This window comes from Cucumis melo, chromosome 9, assembly GCF_025177605.1.
Source record: "Cucumis melo cultivar AY chromosome 9, USDA_Cmelo_AY_1.0, whole genome shotgun sequence".
Lineage (NCBI taxonomy): Eukaryota > Viridiplantae > Streptophyta > Magnoliopsida > Cucurbitales > Cucurbitaceae > Cucumis > Cucumis melo.
In genome coordinates this window covers 20,894,857-20,914,987 of record NC_066865.1, presented here as the reverse complement: position 1 = coordinate 20,914,987, position 20,131 = coordinate 20,894,857, and the positions used below count along the sequence as shown (strand labels likewise).

Sequence of the window (20,131 nt, the reverse complement as noted above, 5' to 3'; positions counted from 1 at the left end):
AATTTACATAAAAATGAGTTTTTATAAACATTTTTTTCTTATTTCAATCTAACTAGATTGATTTCGTCTCTACCAAGATTTACACGTTTTGTTGTTTTGCATTTTACAATAATATAATGTTATTAAAAGATAGCAACGGTCAGAAAATTTATACAAAGATATTAAAGAAGCAGTAAAAAATATTAGGATTAGAATCAAAGTATTAACAAATATATCATACGTACTAATTTGTGTCAATTTAAAACATGAATTAATAACTATGTCCATTATTAATTCGACACAATTATTTTTTATTTGGATACATTTATTAAAGTTTAATGTTTCAATTAATATATTTATGAAAAGGAAAATTATTGTAGATGGCAAAACGGTTTGAAGATACTTATAAAATATGATAAAATTTCATATTCGATCATTGATAGACATTGATAAACTTCTATTAGTGTTTATATTAATATATATATCGATAGAATCTAAAATTTTATTATATTTTATAAATATTTCGATTCATTATACGATCTTTGAAAATGTCCCTTATGAAAATTCATAGTTTAAATTTATATCGTCATAAAAGTTCGTTGATATAATTATTTATTTAGGATTTAAATTAATACAATTTTAAACTTGGAAAAGTTAATGTTATAAATTGATATCATTATTATTTTAAGATTTATAAAAGACTGAAACCCTAAAATTTAGGTGTATAAATATATATTTTTCATAAAAGGAAAATATAAGTAATTTATAAGTAACAAAGATTTTGGGGGGCAGAGAGACAGTTGGGATCATAAATGCATATTGAATTTTATCCCCAACCAATGCACCATTCTTTTTCCTATATATATATATATATATAAAGTTAATTAATCAAAATATTTATAAAAAGATAATAAAATTTTAGATATTATTAACAATTCAGGTTGGTAAACTTTTTTTAATATTTACCGATACACTTCTATCAAAGTTTATGATAAATAGAATATAAAATATATATAGAATATAAATTTTTTTATATTTTACGAATATCTTCAAAAACTTTTTTATTTGGAGTAACTTTTTTAAAAAAATGGGTTCGGGCCGAAGAAGCAATGTCACTCGATCATTATCAAATCGACTGCAATCTTTTTCTGTCCGTGAGGATCCCAACAGAGCGCCTTCTACTTCTAATAGGCCATACAAAATATTGAAAAATACTATAAAAGATGATTTATATAAGAATAAATAAATAATAAAAATATTAATTAGTTTAAAACTCATAAAAGATTTATTTATCATCTTAACTAAATTTTTTAATTTACTATTTTCATACTTTTTGATACCTATTTTCTTTTGAGACATTCTATTCATTTTCTAGGTTTTCAAGAATTTGATAAAAATTTCGAGTTTTTTTTACTCTTAACATATAGTATTTGCTAAGCTTTGGTCAATTTACTAAAAACTTTATACTATCTTAATATATTTAATTACCAATCAATTAATTTAATTTTAACCTTTGGCAATATTCAACTTAATTGAAAATTATTGATATATGTATTAATTCATTTTCAAACAATAATTACTAAATCGAAACAAAAGTATTTGAACTCTAGGAATTAAATTATATTTTTCCTTTTAATCACTCATTATATATTTATTTACCGTTAGATTATTAAGAATATTATGGTATTTAACATATCAGACAGTTAGATTATTATTAAATATGTACTATTTACTTTACGTAGGTTCGTATAATTTCTCCATTTATAGTCTCTTATTTATAGCACTTCATAAGACAACCAATACAAAGTTCTCTATTTTTTTTTTCTCAATCTTGATATGGTATTATAGTAACCTTACTAGTGTTTTTCTCATCGCTGTCACACGTCTTCTGCCTTCGTTTAAGCGATACGCCATTGGCAGAGGCAAGCTTCATATAAATATGACTTTCTAAAACATTATATACCATAATACTTCTAATACATCCTAATTAATACTGAAATAGGATGTCAAATTGTCGTATTCAAGACCGATAAGAAATGAGATTAGGGTTGATCATATTTACGTAATAACAATTATAATAATAATAATAATATTGTTGTCGTTGATGTAAAAATACATTTAAAGAGAAATAATGGTATGGATATTGAATGAATCATTTTCTTATAAATACCATGAAGTGATGTCACCCACTAACTTGTCTCTATGTCACTTTAATATTCTTTTGATCATGACTAAATGCAACACAATAGTTTGTTTGTTGACAATCATTTCTCTATTATATAAAATTAAATTTTTGTTACTTTATTTTATTGCTAATTAGAAGAAAAAAAATTAAAAGAAAATAATTCAATTTGAGTGGGTGAAGTTTGGTATATTGCATTCATCAACATTTAATCAAGTCTAATATTGAAATCATTTTTGAGATGTTTAATAGATTATGAACACAAGTTTTTGATTAGTTTAGTGAAGTTTATAATTTTATTTAATGATTTGACCTTTCATATAATGATTTGCAAAAAACTATTTGTTGTATATTGCTATTTTATGACTTATTATTGCATTTTTTTCCTTAAATTAACCATTTGATTGATTTAAACTCTAATCTTTTTTAATTGGATCATTTTAATTTGTTTTATAAAAAATTGTGTTAATTAGCAAAAAGATCTTTAAATACTAAATTAAATTAAGGTAAATTGTAGAATAATTTTTAAGAATGATAGTTTTATTTAAATAATTTTGGGCTGATTTTAAATAAAATCATGTAAAAATAACTATAAATAACTAATACATAGCATCTCAATTAATTCTTCACTTAATTAAAAAGTTAGAATATACTATACTACCTCCAACTTCTAAATTTTATTTGCACCATTTTTTTTTATTTTTGTTGACCATGTCCATATGGCATTTTTCAAATGCAAAGTATATATATATATATATATATATATATATATATAAATAGGCTATTCTAAAAATATTAATATATATGACTCTTCATGATCTGACTAAGAAGCTAAAATTTATTTAAGTGATATTGACATTTTCAAATTCTTCATTGGACCCTCAAAGAGAATTTCCTGTACGTTTCACGAGTGATATAATTTAATCAATAATAAATGCATTGAAAAAGTGTACGAAAACTTAATATTGTTTCATTAAATATCCATATATAAATATAATTTGTTTTAATATATATATTTTCATGTTGCAAATAATGGAAAAAAAATTGATTATTTTACGTTTTATATCGGGAGGTTGATAGTATAAGCGTTATATCAATAGAACTACGTTGGTTTTAACTTTATATTATACTTTTTGTTCACGTCTAATCCTTCCTTAAATAAAGGGGTTATTGTTTCTCTTTACTACAACACCTCTTTGAGAAAATGAAACCTCCATTTTTCTTCGGTCTTTTCATGAAAAAGAGTCAAAGGAAAATACATGTTCAACTTTATCAAGTATTTATTTCTTGCCATATATATTGGAAAATAATTGTCCCTAAAAGTTCTACTAAGACGATCGCAAACTCCGCAATAAATCTCTATTTCTATCAATATTTATGTTTGTTTGAATTGATTCTTTTAAGTGATTTATATACACTTATTTTTTTTTTTTATCAAGGAACAATGTGGCGGGAGCCACCTTTTATATTTAAACACTTAGAAAGTCAATCCAAACACATTCTTAAATTTTAACGTGTCAATATTTGAATAGTTTTGAATCAATAACCTATTGAGTAATCCAATTATATTATGTCGAGTAAACATTATTGTGAGCGTGTTAATGTGAGAAAACCTAACTTATACAATTCTTCTAAGTATAGTGATCGACTTTACATATAAAAGCTCAAAAACAACATGAAACTGACCAACTTGCATGAACATTGACACAATTATTCTACACAAAAAGAGATTAAATAATAAGTTGAAATTAGCATCATCCCCTCTCCTTAGAACAACAAGTTCCATAAGCAAGCTCTTAATTAGAAGGGGGAAAAAACAAAAAGAAGGGTATAGTAAATAAGTAAGATATAATAAAAAGGAAATATGTATGAGACAAAGATGACCCACATTACCCATTAAAGGATAACTTAAATTTCCCCAAAGAAATAAAGAAAAAGTCTCACACACACACACACACACACCCCATGTGCATTTGGCCTTTGGGTATAATGCATGCATATATCACATTTTCAAAACAACACCCCTTTCCTTTAATATAACATTTTCATTTTCACACCCCAAATCTAATTCCCAAATATTTTAACAATATAATGTAAAAGTTAACAATTAGCAATGTCCCATTTTTCATCCATGAGAAAAGCTACATGTCTTCCTCCTTTAGGTCACCTATCAAATTCATACTATGATAAATAGGAGCAAGACCAAATCATACTAACTATGCTTGTTTTTTCATAATTTTTTGTTCGAAACTATAAATCTTAGGAATTTCTCTAAATTTTGATGAGTTAAAATTAAAACAAAAAATTGTTTGTTTTTTTATGTTTGGCTAAGAATTTCATAGGACGATTAAAATAAAAATGAATTAGATGAAAGTGTAATAAGTAAATGAAAATGATAGATTATGTGATGGAAGAAATAAATGTTGCAGCTAAATTCAAGAAATAGTCTCTGGAAATGATTGGGGTGTTAAGAATTTTGATATATATTAAAATTGTATAATGTTTGTTAAGAATAAAATTATATTTAAATGTAAGAAAAGAAGAGGATGATAATGAAAAGAATAATGGATTAAAAATTAGAATAAATTAATGTCACAAAAATGTATTACCTCAAATATACTTATACTCATTACCTAACCTTTTTTTGTAATTAATAATTAAACAAATAACCACTTGTTTTCATTAATTCAACTATGAATCCCTTTTTTCAAAGCTTTGAAATCGACCATTTTCAACTCTCTCTATATATTATTAAATTTCATACTCCATCCATATTAAATACCATTCTCTTTTTATTTCTTTTTTCTACACTAAAATATGTAAATTCTTTAGTCAAATTTTGCTCATTATAGACGTAAGAGTTGAAATCATAAGTTTTTCTTTATTTTAAAGTTTTATTTTTATGTTCAAAGTTAGCACTAGTTTAATGAGAAAACCTCCTATATAATATCATATCCTACATTTAGTTTGGTATAATTATTGCAAATGATTTCTATCAATCATAACTGTCTTAGATTGACATAATGAAAAAAAGAAGAGAAAAAACATAATCTCAATAGCTAAGAGGTCATGAGTTTAATCCATTATGATCCTCTACTTAGGTATTAAATTTTGAGTTGTTTCGTGAGATTAGTTGAGGTGCACGTAATCTAACCCGGTAGATTATATGTTTGGATTATCTATGAAAACTTTTATTTTCAATAATACATGTTCTTTTAAACACTTTCTCTAAAATGAGTTTAAAATTTAAACTCTTATATATTTGGTTAGATCATTTTATAAGTATTTTTTTAAAAAAAAATAGATTATTTTTCAATCTCATTTTTAAAAAATGCATTTTGAAAAGTTACAAACATTCTAACTTTTTTTAAAATGATCTTGTCTTTCAAATTTAAACACTTTAAAAGGTAATCTAAACACATTCTTAATCTTTTCGACATGTAGGGTGGTCCGATATCATTTATTTTGTGTTAAACTAGTTGGTTATTCATTCTTATTACAATGAGAATACCTTTAAATACGATTACGTTGAAGTCACTCAACATCCATCAAAGAATTTGCTTAATTGATGAAAAGGTCTATAGATATCTTACATAATGTCTCTTTTCCATAGAGATGACTACGTCAATGACACATGATATGATCAATGTTTCCTTCCCCCATGTAAGATGTGGTCATAATATATATATATATATATATATATATATATATATATATATATATATATATATATATGTTCATCCACTCCTTTATTAAACATCAAGCTTCGTATTTTATTTTAGGATTTTATTTTTTAGTGATTTGTTTTTCATTTATTTTCTAAAGAAATACATTTTATTTCATAAGTAAAGTGGACTTTTGGTTTATAAAAATTTTAGCGTTGTGTAGTTTATAGGACTCGAAATGATTTTCAAACTGTAGTTGGACGATAATTTAGATTGTTAGATAAAAAGATGAATTTTTTTTAAATAACGTTATTTTAAAAAATTAATGTTCAAAATAGGAAATGTAATTATATTTTGTTCATAGACGATGTTTGAAAATTTTAATTTTTGATAATTATATGTATAATTATCTAAAATAATTTATCATATATAATTATATTTGTTTTATAAATAATAAAGGAAAATATATAGGTTTTTTTTTCTAATTTACTCGTAACAAATTATTTTTGGTAATTTTTTCTTTTGTTAAACTTAAACTTTAGATACTAATCATGACAAATAAGAAGCAAAATCAATTATTTCAATCATTTTTTACTTTTTTTTTATATTTTTAAATATACTATCATCTAATTCAAAATATTACATTCTCAAAAAACAATTTTTAATTTTATTTCATTTCTAATTTATAAACTTTATTTTTTTTCTTCTGCGGTAATATATTTTTAAAAAATCTAGCATATTGTTTCAGGTCAAAAAAATCCGAATTTTATTTAAAAAAAAAAAAAAGTTTATAGAGTCTCTATTTAACGGGTACATTTCGAACCATTTATAAAAATTCAAAACTAAAATCATAACTTTCGAAAGAAGTTATATATTTTAAAAACAAATAATAAAATCTTGATTTTTTTAAACTAGTACATCTATTTTTTCAAATAACAATAACAAATGTAGAAAAGTCGTGGTATACCACAATTAACACGACTTCCTTCCAAAACTAAATATTAGGGTTATACCCGATTTCTAAAATTTGTGTTGATACTAACTATCCCATTTTTATTATTATTTACAGAGAGAGAGAGAGGAAAAAAAAAAAGAAAACATAATTTTGTTGAAATTAGTAAGGTTGAAAATTGAATGGGGTTGGGGTTAAGGGGTGGCCGCCGGTTAGAGGGAATGGGAGAAGTCAAGAGAAAAGTCTTTGGGATAGCGATAGGATGCGGTGGTGCACAAATTAAATACGGTACGAGTGACTCGTTCCTACCTTCATAAACTGACGTGGCAAATTCCAGATATCTATCAAATCTCAAACAAAAAAAAAAAAAGTAAAGAAAATGTTTTTGTTTTTATGATCAAAGATCGGTGGTGGACCCCCCCACTCCACCTAGTTTTCTTACAAAACCTTCGCACGCAAAAGATCAGATCACCCTATTTTCTTTTTCTTTTTCTTTTTCTTTTTCTTTTCGTCTCTTCTCCTCTCTTCTCTTCTCCCCCTTTTTATTAATAATACATTCTATAATCCTTTTTCAAATATTATTACCTCACAATTCCTCCCATTCATCTAACTCACTTACTTTTTTTTTTCTTTCAACTTTATTGCTCATCTCCTTGTTTTCCCTTTTTTTTTTTAGCAAAAATTCAAATATAATTTTAATGGATATCAACCTTCATCCATAATAAAAACACATTTTTTAAAAAATATTATAAATATTTTTTTCCTTTTTATTGATAATAAACGAAGACTAAGAAGAAGGTAAGAAAGTTGGGAAAAATTAGTGAGGACATATGTTATGAAAAAATCATAGTGGACACTAGATTAGTTCGAAAATACCTACACTTTTACCTTGCTTTTACTCCATCATTATTCTTATTTTACTTATTTCATCCCATTATCTAAATTAACCCACTAATTTTTAGGGATAGAAAACTATTTTCTATTTTACACATATAACAAAACTATAAAATATTTACACTAATTCAAAAAACGGAAAGAGTTTACAGTTTCATCATGAAAAATATAAAAAATGTTCTGTCAACAACACGCGTAATATATTTGGTTTACGATAGTTTAAATTTGGTTATAAAATCGTTTAGATTTGAAATTTCGTTAAACAATCGTTTACATTTGATCGTTTAGATTTGGCGATTTATTTTTTAAATTCTCTATACCAATTTACTTACACAATCGTTCAAATTTGGGAACGATCTTTTTTTCAAGATTTGGTACTCGATCTTTAAATTGACTAATGGTTTTTTTAAAGATTATTTTTGTACACGAGTTTAGATTTGTTTACATCATCGTTTAGGTTTGATTACCCCAATCTAAACTTTTTTTTTTTTGAAGAATTCTTTGTATATAATCGTTTAGATTTGGCTATACACCATCGTCGTTATTTTTCTAATTTTTTATATTTAATAGATTTTGAACAACCAAATAAAAAATTTGAAAAAAATAGTTTGGATAAAAAGAAAGAAGAAAAGAAGAGAAACGATGGAACAAAAATAGGGAAGAAATCAAAAGAAAAAAAAAAAAAAGAGACAATGAATAGACGAAGAAAAAAAACGAAAAGACAAACATGAAATATTTATAAAATATTTTAAGAAATTGCCAACTTATATAGAATTTATTATAAAGACCATAAATATTTTATAGATTTATTATATTTAAGAAAATTTCCATACAAAAGAGATGGAATCACGAATAATAGAGAAATAACAAAAGTAAGTTTAAATTTCAAAATTTTGAAAATATAGTGAGTGAAACTATTTGTGGTGAGATCACTGAATTTGAATCATATTATATTAATAACGAAAAGAAAGAAAGAAAGATAGAAAATAATCAACGTGGCATTGTAATAGAGATCTAAATCATAAATAAATAAATAAATAAATAAATTTGACTTTTTTTATATAACATTAATATTAAAAGAAAATCTCATATTATTTCTTATTTTTCGACGAGCACTTTGCCATCTATGGAGTCCGTTTTATGGCGCGTGTAACACAAACATCTTCTCAAATTATTTGCTCCTATTCCCATTCTTCAAACGCTGAGCCACACGCGCCAATAATATATTTTATACTAAATTAAAATTCCTTTTTATTTAAATATTTTTTAATTAATAATTTTAGAGTTTATGACTTTGTTACTATAGAGCAAAAGAGAGAGAGAGAGAGAGAGAGAGAGAGAGAGAGAGAGAGAGAGAGAGAGAAAATAAAAAGCATTTTAATGGGTAAAGAAATGTTCAAATAAGTAGACTGTTTTAGTATAGAGGAAAACAATCATATTTTTAAAAGAAAAAATGAATTTTGAAGTTTGTGCTATGAATCCTCATATCTTCAATTGTTATGTGCCAGAGAAACATAATTATATTAGCCAATAATATCCTTACTTTTCTCATGAAACAATTTGAGGAATGTGAGATCTAATAAGAATAACTTCTACCATTAATTAGATATGCCGTTTTTAGTACAAGCAATTATATGCACTAAATAGTTTGAAAAGCGACTTGACCATTCAGTAGGAAACTAACTTTCATCATCTTCATACCTACAATAAAATCGTTTTAATTACCAACTTAATATTAATTATTAAATTAGTTAACATTAATATTTTTAGACCTTATATATATATTAAAAATAAATAAATAGAAGCGTGGTGATGGCTTTGTTTTCTTATTAATTGATTTATTTATATATGAATTAAAATAGTTTTCTTTATTTTATTGAAAAAAAAAAAGAAAAAGAAAATAGATAAAATGAATCCTTGTTCCCAAAGGCGTTGACATTTGAAAAAATGTCCAATAGTCATAGCGTGTTAGCTTAGCGCGTTACCCTATAATTTTAATTTAATGTAATTCAATTTCTCCTAAACTTTAATATTTCCCTTTTTTATTTTATTTAATTTCATGCAAATATATATGCAAATACCATTCCCCACTTTTCCCTCAACAAAAAAATCCCCAATTTTCTCTCATATCTCATGGCCTCCTCCTCCTCCATCTTCTTCATCTTCCTCCTCATTCTTCCCCTTCCTAATTTCACCACCGCACGCCCATTCCCGTCAACCACAATGGCGGAGCCGTTGTCTCGCAATACCCACCTCACCACCGCCTTCCGCTTCAACCATCAAATCTTCAGCTTCCTTCCCAAAGGCCCCATTCCGCCTTCCGCTCCTTCGAAAAGACACAACTCGGTCGTCAACTCAGCCCCACTCAACTGAGCTCTCTCTCTCTCTCTCTCTCTCTCTCAACTCGTCCTTAATTTTGGAGCATTTTTTTCCCCCAACAACGCCTGTGATCTAATCTAAGATCCTAATTGCAATCTACAGGCTCCTTTTCTTTTCTCTTTTCTCTTTTTTGAAAAAAAAAAAAAAAGAAACATATATATATTTATATGTAGAATTATAGATATAGTGTGTGTATACAAAATTCCATTTGTTTATATGTGAAAGAGGTTCTTAATTTTCTTTCTTTGTTGATTATTTATGGCACTTTCCTTAACGATTATTCAATTTTATCAATTAATTCACAGGTAGGGAATTCGAATTGTAGTAGTTATGATCCATGTATGATTTTTATCTTTGGGTTGAAATTAATAATGAATTGCCCTAATCAATTATATAAATATTGAATGAAAATTGGATGGTCCCAGATGAAGGCAATATTAGGAAGGTGCAGTTCATATAAGGAAGTGAAATTTTGAAAAGACAGCTTGGATCATTTGTTTATTTATTTATTTATGCATGCCTTTTCTCCTAATTACCAAAATTGTCTTCTTCTTTTTTTTTTTTTTTTATTATTATTATTATTATTTTAGGTTCTAATCAGGATTTTTTAGTTTTAATATCTTATTTTGTCCGTACAATTTGGATTTTTTTTTAAAATTTCAAATTGAATTTCAGATACATACAACTGTAACTTGAAATGGATATTTGTTGGAATATTAATTAAACCAATTATTGTAAAATCATTGAATTATTTAAATTATTTAAAAAGTATATAGTAAATTTCATGTCTTATCATTATGTTATTTAACTTAATTTTTCTTTTAAAGTTTTTGTTCTTTTAACATTGTTGTATGTTGAGAAGCCTTAAAAGGCTATCTCTTTTTCCTTTCTTGTTGTCTCTCTAAAATTCTCTCAATTATACAAGAGTTTTCAATATGGTACTGAAGAAAAGACTTTTTAATGGATATTTAGGTTTTTATAAGCTTGTTTTTTTGTACAAGTAAAAGCCTATCTTGCTAGGCTCTTTTTTTTTCTTTCTAAATTTTAAATAATAAATTGTTTACTTTGTTTTTGTTCACGATAGCTAACATGTTTTGTATGCTCACTTTAACGATTGTTAATTTGTTTATGTTTCGTTTAAGTGCTTAATTTATTAATATCTAATCCGTTTATATCTCACATCTTCATACTACTAAATATTTCATTATATATATAAAAGAAAAAGAAACTTGAGTGTTGTCCATATAGATTTCTATTCTCTCAAATAGAATCGAGCAAAAGTTTACTAAAATGGTAAAAGATATATAAAAGTAGATAATATGATTATTATTTTTTGAAGAGAAATAAACAGCACCTAATTATTGTCTTTAAGTTTAATTAAGCTATACAAATATAGATTATATGTGTTTAATACTTTTTAGAATTTTTCAAAACAAATATACCTGAAATATTGCAAAATTGCAGCAGAAGATTGTGCAAAAACTTTCCATGTCAGTGAGACTTTATTGGTTGATTTAATGAAAATTTGCAAAAAATTAAAGTACATTTTTCCATTTCCAACGTATAGCTATAATGGATTTTCATTTATATATTATATATTAAAAGGATATATATATATACACACACACACACCAAAGTATTCCTTATGTAAGGAGAAAAAAACCCAAAACATTTAATTTGTATAAAAGAGGGGGGAAAATTAATGCATAAATTTTTAGAGGGTGTTTTTTTTATAAATATTTTAAATTTAATGATGGCTAAATAATTAATTTATTATACTTAAAATCTTGATTAGTAATAAACCTACAAAAAAAAATTATTGTTTTTCTTTAAACAAGGAAATGAATGCATTTAATGTTTGTATGCTAAAGTCAGCATTCAACTACAAATATAAAAACTTTGTAAATGGAGACATGGCTAATTTCAAGTAGGAGAAAAGGAGTTGGAAAAACAGAGAAGTGAAGACACATTACTCCTTCCAAAAAACTGCTATAACTTTGACATTATTAGGATCAAAATATTTGGAAGTTATAAAAACATTATATCATAATTTCTCACTTTTGACTAAACTAATTTCCCATACATTCATATATCAAATACTATTTGGTTTAGACCATTGTTGGATGCAAATTCTTTTTGTCACTCCATGATCCCAAGAGACATGAAGGATTTGTAGCATTAGACTTGTTCAGAATAAATTTGACCAAACGTAGTAGTTCATAAGACCATACTAATTCTAAAACTCAAAATTAAATTGCTTCACCTATACTAAAAAAAAACTCAAATTTTTGGGTTTGTTTGGAAAAAGAAGAAAAGAAAATAGAAATAGTAATAGTAATAAGATTAAATATTTAAGAGGATGTTATGGGTGTTAATTAGGAAGGTGTTTCCTAATGAGGGGAATTACATGAGGAATTTATGTAGTTTAGCTTTAATTAATTAATTAATATGGTGGCACCCGACCCGACTCCACTAATTTGGGTCATAATTTATTCAAAACAGATAGTAAAATTCAAACCCGTTTGACCTATTTTACTTTGTCGGTGTTGTAGGCCCCCAACCCCACCACTCTTTTTCTTTTCTTTTTTTTTTTAACTAAATGTCATTATTTTATTTACTGACTTTGTTTAACGAATTATGTTTGGCGTTTAAATTATACATTTAATCTCTTCTGCGTAACGATTCTAATACAATTTAGTCCTTTTATTTTTAAATTTGTAACAATTTAATTTTTAACTTAAAAATACATTAGATTATTACAACGATCTTTAATTACATTAAAAGAAAAAAAAAATTAAAAAATTCTTTCAATTACATCGCAACTTTTTCTAAAAACCAAAAAAACACCGTAGCAATTTGCACGTGTTTGATAACTATTTTAATTTTTTAAAATTCTAATTCTACATTTTTTTTTATTAAAATAAAAAAATTATATATATTTGATAACTTATTTTGTTTTCTCTTTTAAAAAAATAAAATGTATGTTTTAAAAGTTTTTTTTTTTTATTTTAAAGATAAGTTTAGAAAAAAATGAATTAGTTATAAATATGCTTATTTTTTTAAAAAAAATAACTTTAAAAATAGAAAACAAAAAAGAAATAGATTATCAAACTGACTTTTAATCGTCAAATATCCAAATTTAATCATCAACATTTTATTAAATCGTAGATAATAAAACTTTACTAGACAATAGTAATTAACAAACTAATAACAAAACTTTTTAAATACATTAAGTAATATATATGAATCGATAGACCACCAATGATACAATCTTTCAATAAAAGATCAAAAGTCTATTATTTATAAACTTTGCTACATTTTCAAGATATGCAAATATTTGAATTTATTTAGTTTTCATCTCCACCTACCCTCACAAATATTAGCATGGGTAAGCAAAATATACTTGGAGACTAATGGGCTTTTCATTAAAAAGCCTCAAATTTCAACTCTCAAGTATTTATTTAAAGTTAAAATGGTTCTTATGATCTCTTGATTTCTAGTTTATTATATCATTAAGTGACCTATCAAAAAATATATATATATTTTGTATATTAACACTAATTTTATTATTGAAAAGTTTAATATACACAAACGTTATAATCAGTCAAGTTTTAAATAAAATAAATTTTTGAAAAAAATCCATTTTTTTAGTTCGAATCATATAGACGTGTTGATAGCTAAAATATCTATATCTTAGTTGAATTAAGTTAGTGCTATCTTTGATTGCATATTAAAAGTCAAAACTTTTATTTGACTATTTTTTTAATGCATTTAAATGATTGATTTCAAAAGTAAGTTTGAAAATTAATTGTTTCCTCTATATTAAATTAGTTTTAGTCTCTTTTAGTAACCTTCTAATTTGAAGAAGAAAATGTCGTAGTATTTATTCCTCTATTTTCTCTCATCTCTGATTTTAATTTCCTTTACTTATTCATGTGTGTATATACCATCATCAAAGTCTTGTTTTGTTTACTACAATGTTTTTCCTTTTCATTATGTGAGATCTCAACTTCCGTTAGCATCGTTTAGAAATTGATTTCGAACTTCATGTACCAATCAAAAATCAAATTTTGGAATCCAAAATATCACTTAGAAGAATCAAATGGAAACTCGTAAGTTTATAGTTTTGAAAATCTACATAAAAATTAATCTTTAAATCTCAAGGCCAAAAATGAGTTTTACTGATCTAATTAAAGTAGTACAATTACTTTTTAAAGGTATCTTCAATTTAATCATAGAGATTTCACTCGAGTTAATCAAACCAAAGATAACAACAATAATGATATAGCTGAAAACAATGCAATTAAATGACTGAAGTTTTCCAAAATAAGATTATTGTTATTGTTATTATGCTCATGAGTCATATTTAATACATATTATTATTACTGCAAAACCCCTTCCCCTACAAAGCTTAATTAAAAATGGATATTAAGAAGAAGAAAGAAAAAGTTGGTGAAAGTAGAGAAGAAGAAAAATACTTGAGTGAGTTCTGAACTACATCCATCTTTTTTTTGCAGCTCACTCAAGTATCGGATCAAATTAAGTACTTCTTATGTATATCCATGGGGATTACTGTAACCCAAACTTCACTCCAAGTACTATTCTTGCGAGAGAAACGAATCAAACCCTGAGCAGAAAAATACTAAGCTCAGGGCCACCAACCCCATCAGGATTAATCATGTAAAAAGCTTCTGAATCCTTTGAACCCACAACTCTCTCAAACCTAGCCCTCATGAACATCACTTCACCTTCACCACCTCCCTCTTCAATCCCAGGCAACACCCCAGCTCCAACAGTTATAGGCCCAACAGCTCTAAGAATCCTCCATTCTTCAGCCCCACACTCGAACCTATGAGCAATTCCATACTTCTTCCCATTACAATATGATCTCCATATCCCTTCCTCATTCAACTCTCCCTTCTTCTTCTTTTTCTCCCCTCTCTCACACTCCAACGCAATCCTCGCCACCCCCGACGCCATCTCTCGAACGAGCGCAGTCGTTGGCATCGCTAGCTCCACTAAGAACATCGGCTTCGCACTCCCCTCTGTTTGTACCGAGAAATGCACGTGCCCTCGTCTGTGTCCGAATATCGTCCCCAGGACTCGACATGACCGAGTCCTAATCCCGAACGATAATGCAATGGCGGAACGGAGCTTGGAGACTGAGACAACGGTGGTGTGTTTGTGTTTTGGAGGGTTTACTGTTAGGATTTGGTGGTGGTCATCTTCTTCTTCTTGATGTTGGTTATGGTTGTGTTTGGTGTTTTTGTTGAAGTTGAAATAATTATTATATCTCTTGGAGAAGGAGAAGGAATCATGTGAAGAAGAATTGGCCATGATTGTTTTCATCTTGATCAGGAAAAAAGAATAATAAGATGGAAAGTTAAACAAAGACACAAACAAAGATGAGGATTTTTCTTGTATGTCTTTGTCTTGTCCTGGTGGGTAAGACTAATGAGCAATGGAAGGTGGAGATTTGTGAGTTTAATATAAACACACTTGGTTGTCCTGTGTTTGGTGGTTATACTTGCTTCCATATATATATACACACATGCACACATATAATCTTTTACCCTTTATATACATGTTAAACACGGATAGTAATTTATTTTGGTCTATTACTGTTTATTGAAACTCATGTTATTACTTTATATTTTTCATCCCTACTTATTTTATTAAAAAAAATTAGTATTTTAGTCATTGAAAAATGTATTTTCAAAATGGTACCTTTTTAATATATGAATTATCACATATAATACATATTTAACAATAAAGAAGTCTGTGATTTAAATCTCTTCCACCTCAATTGTATAGAAAAAAGTGATAAGAATCTTTTTATTTAAAATCATAATTGGGTTCTGTATATTTTTATTATTCTTGATTAGTCATATCAACATCTTTTAAGAATGTGCCAACATTAAAATAGTTAAAAGAGAGTCATTTATAAAAGTAATTTCATAGTACTAAATACTTCTTTTCTAAACTAACATAGGGATATAGATTTGGTCAATAATTTGTTAAAACACTCAAATTAACAACAACCATTATTTGAATTGAGGAATTAGAGTGGAAAAGGTGAAATGAAACCTAACTTTTATAAATAAAATACTTTACAACATACAAAAAAAAACAATAAATCTCAAATATACTCGTATCGTTAATTTAAAAATATATATCACTTTAAATCAAATCATGCTAACATACTCGACATTTTCATTTATCAAGTTAAAATGAGTTTAGATCATCAAAATGGATTTGGAAATTTGATTGGGAAGAATAATATTAAAAATGTAATTTGTATCACTTTCAATTAGTTAGATATTGTGAGACAAGAACAAAAGGGGAGTAGCTAAAAGAGAATAAGCAAAGAGGAGGAAGTTGAGCTAACCAAACCTACTTGGGAGAATTGTGTGTTACACAAATAATTAATAATGGAGAGAGAGGTAGATAATGAAAGAAATTTGGAAGAGTAGGTTTCAAAAAGGATCAAACAAAATCATAACCACAAATTTAAAGTGATTCTCTAATATATTCTCTCTTCCGAAATGATAAAATAATACTTAAAGAACAAAATTAATATTATCCATAAATATTTTTCCTTTATTTAATTACAAAACTTGTTTTTTTTAAATTAAAAAGAAAAAAGTTTAATGAATATGTTATGTCATTCTAGAACTTTGTTTTTTTTCTTTCAAAAATGCTTCTTATATTTTGAGTTTGATTTTGGTTTTTAATTTCTAAATTGAAAATTTTTAGTTATTATATTTTGAAATATTATAAATTTAAATTTTGTTTTATTTTGATTTCTAAATTTTAAATTCTATATTTTTAATATAGAAACTAAATACTTACTTAAATACTATTAAAACGTTAATTTAAAAGAAGGAAAGAAATTACAATTTTTTTTAATATAACTATTTTTTTATTATTGTTAAAATTAATTTTAAAAGTTTACTTTATATAATTATTTTACATTAGTTAATCGACATTAAATTCGATAATTTGATGAATATTTTAGCATCAAATTGAATGAAATTGGTTGAACGATAATTGACGTAACCTTCCATTTCAAACCTAATAGGTTCGACCTCATCTTCACAAATACTGTACTAAGAAAAAAAAGAATATTTAATGAAAATTAAGATTATATAAAGGGTACAAATCTTGTAACCTATGGACCAACTTAAAACAAAACTCAAAACTGATGTAACATTTGAAATCTATGAACAAAATTTAAATTAAACTCAAAATATAAAGATTAAAAGTATAATTTTTTGAAATATAGATATCAAATAAAAATTAAGTCCAAAACCTACGAAACAATTTAGTTTTTCAAAAACTTCATAACCAGGTATTAACATGATCGAATCTCTATTTTTCAAAATCTCGCAAATATGAGAAAAATCTATGAAAAAGACGATGCGTAAAGAACATATGTTTGTTAATTTCTTTTTCAGGATTTTATAAAAATGGTTCAGGAGATGAAACTTAAAACTTTTCTAGTTTTTTTTTTACTTGGAGGCTACGTGCACTTGTATTGCTGAAGACCTTCATTTATAAAAAGGTTTTCAATTAGGTCAACGAGTTTTCTGTCGATCAACTAGATCAATCCTAATTGAATACTATAAGTTATAGTATACGCAGTTTAAGTCACAATTTATACATTTAGATTGAAGTTCATTATTTATAGATTTTATATAAGTATATAGTCGAATGGCCTCATTTATGACAATTATTTAACTCTAAAAACTTTAAGTTATTGAATTATTTTGACATATTCTTGATGTTTCAGTCTAGCTCGTCCATAGTCTAGTATTGATATAATTTTATGATCATTCATAGATTGTAATTATATTGAATGATATACATAGGAGTAATAAACCTTCATCAGTGACTCTAACGGCATATATTTCAAATCAATCGTATCCAAAATTTTTGTAATTATGTTCCTGGGCCACTGTGTGATGGTTTCTGCACAAAGGCATAACAAAAATATAAATTATCTTCATAATGACACCTTTCCTTTTCACACCTTATTATGGTCTCAAATCAATTTTAGAAAATACACCGTCGATGCTGTTACTTTGTTTAAACTTAAATTTGCTCGTTTTACAACCATTTACCTCAATAAACACACTAAACAATAAACTTAGGTTTTAGAGTCAAATAACCCTCCTACTTTAGTTTTGGTTTCACCAATTAAAAGCTCAAGTTCCAATGTATTCAACTAAGCCTCTTTCAACTCCCAGTTCCATTCTTACTTGAATGGTAAAAGAGAAAGAAGTTGTGAACTCAAGTTAATAAAGTATGAAATTGATGTTTTTCCAAGGGTGGAATCACAAATTTTTTAGTTTAAACCAGAAGTGAAATTCACAAAGGGCCAAACACACATTTGAAACACAAGCCCAATGTGTTTTATCTTCGTTACACACTAGCATGAGAGACCATTAAAGGTTGAAGATATAACTGAGTTTGTTTGTTTGTTTGTTTTTTTCTTTCTTTCTTGTTTGTTCTCTCTATTTGAGACAGTTATCAGTTACTGTATTGTCTATAGAAAGATCATCAATGCCCATTTGATCTATTAATCAGAAACATATTTAGTTTGTGACTTTTGGCAACTTCTTTGCCAAAACCTTAACCTTCAATAGATTTGCATTTTTTATGGAAAAATGAACTTCGAATAACGAAAATGATGTTTCATCTAAAACACAATTGAAGGATGAGAGTAGCATCATCTATCTTACGTGAGGAATGCAAAGTCTCTTTTCTATTCGTCTCTATGGGTTTATATAATATGTTAGTTATCATAGATTCCATCTCAAAACTAATTTAGGCCTACTCATCACGTGGGATCTTCGACACAATTATCCAAAAAAAAGAAAAACATCGAGGAATTATGATGAGAAGATTTTCCCAAACACAAAATCCATTTGAAAGGTACATGACCTTTTGTATCCATTAGCCATAACTTGAAACATACAAATAAAGGTTACACAATCCACTCAATAAGCCCCCAAAACACTCATCTTCGTCAACCAAACCAATATGCATTAAGACACACAACAAAAGGCTAAAGCAACAGAGAGATTAACACATCAGATTCATCAATTACATGAGTACACTGATAAGAGCACCAATCAAACAGGAAATGGATTAAACCCACTTCTTACCATCTTCTCCATAGGCCAAAACAGAGGATTTGGAAGATGATCCCAGTCATACCAGTCCCAGCCACTGCACTTGTTTGGCTCAAGATTTTGTGGAACTTGCGAGGGATCAGACAAAACAGCTCGCATAGAAATGGTGACATAATGAGAAGGCTTTGGATCATTGAGAAAAGGAACGTTTGTAACAGTCAAAAACTCTGTTTTCTCAATGTCCAACCCTGTTTCTTCCTTAACTTCTCTCACGGCACATTCCTCAAACGACTCGCCTGCAATATCCAACCATAAAACAATACACCAAATTTCCCCTTTGTTTCACATGGCAGTAAGAGAGAGAAAGAGATGAAAATCATAATCAAGAGGGAGAGAAAAAGATGTACCGAACTCCAGGTGTCCGCCGGGGAGTGCGAAGGTGAAGTGGCCGGAGTCACCGGCAGAGGAAAGCCTTCGACCCATTAACACTGATTTCCCTTTCAAAATGTAAACCACCACTGCAACTCTCGGCACCGGCACCGCCGTCTCCGCCGTGCCCTTCTCCATTTTCCTCTGCTCGGCCTCCCCAAGGTATGTCGCCTCAAATTCAATCTCCCCCAACGGCGGCGATTCCAAATTTTCTCCGGTGTTCTTTATTATTTATCGTTTCATTTATGGGCGGGAAAAGTGGTGGGTCCCAGTTTGACTATGAGTCAGCAGTAGTAATGAGGTAAGGAATAACGTGGAGTGATGTAATTGGTTGGTTTTTTAACTTTGTAAAGTTTTATGTTATCTCATAAATAATTAATTAATATTAGTTAATATAAAAAAAATGATATGGTTCTTGCTTGGGCAGCAAGCTTAGAAGGAAGATGTTAATTTACTTAGGAGTAAACAATTGAGGATAATTTTTATATTTTTGAGTGATGGGATGTTGTTGATA

At 27.0% G+C, this 20,131-nt stretch overlaps 2 protein-coding genes across 2 annotated transcripts; both read right to left on the bottom strand.

Moving 5' to 3' along the window:
- Positions 1 to 14,354: 14,354 nt before the first annotated feature.
- LOC103504606 (protein MIZU-KUSSEI 1-like) lies at positions 14,355 to 15,550 on the bottom strand. The gene has a single exon (XM_008468978.3). The coding sequence runs from the start codon at positions 15,398 to 15,400 to the stop codon at positions 14,672 to 14,674; it is 729 nt and encodes a 242-aa protein (XP_008467200.1). The 5' UTR covers positions 15,401 to 15,550; the 3' UTR covers positions 14,355 to 14,671.
- A 3,409-nt stretch (positions 15,551 to 18,959) lies between these two features.
- Positions 18,960 to 19,921, bottom strand: LOC103504605 (nudix hydrolase 1-like). Its single transcript, XM_008468977.3, has 2 exons — positions 19,596 to 19,921; positions 18,960 to 19,484 (listed from the first exon to the last, which is right to left on the bottom strand). The coding sequence occupies exons 1-2, from the start codon at positions 19,753 to 19,755 to the stop codon at positions 19,189 to 19,191; spliced, it is 456 nt and encodes a 151-aa protein (XP_008467199.1). The 5' UTR covers positions 19,756 to 19,921; the 3' UTR covers positions 18,960 to 19,188.
- Positions 19,922 to 20,131: the final 210 nt, after the last annotated feature.

Excerpts from the sequence above, each read along its gene's own strand:
- LOC103504606 (XM_008468978.3), bottom strand. The coding sequence starts at position 15,400 with ATGAAAACAATCATGGCCAATTCTTCTTCACATGATTCCTTCTCCTTC.
- LOC103504605 (XM_008468977.3), bottom strand. The coding sequence starts at position 19,755 with ATGGAGAAGGGCACGGCGGAGACGGCGGTGCCGGTGCCGAGAGTTGCA. Across the intron at positions 19,485-19,595 it reads CGGCGGACACCTGGAGTTCG|GCGAGTCGTTTGAGGAATGT; the intron begins GTACATCTTTTT and ends TGGATATTGCAG.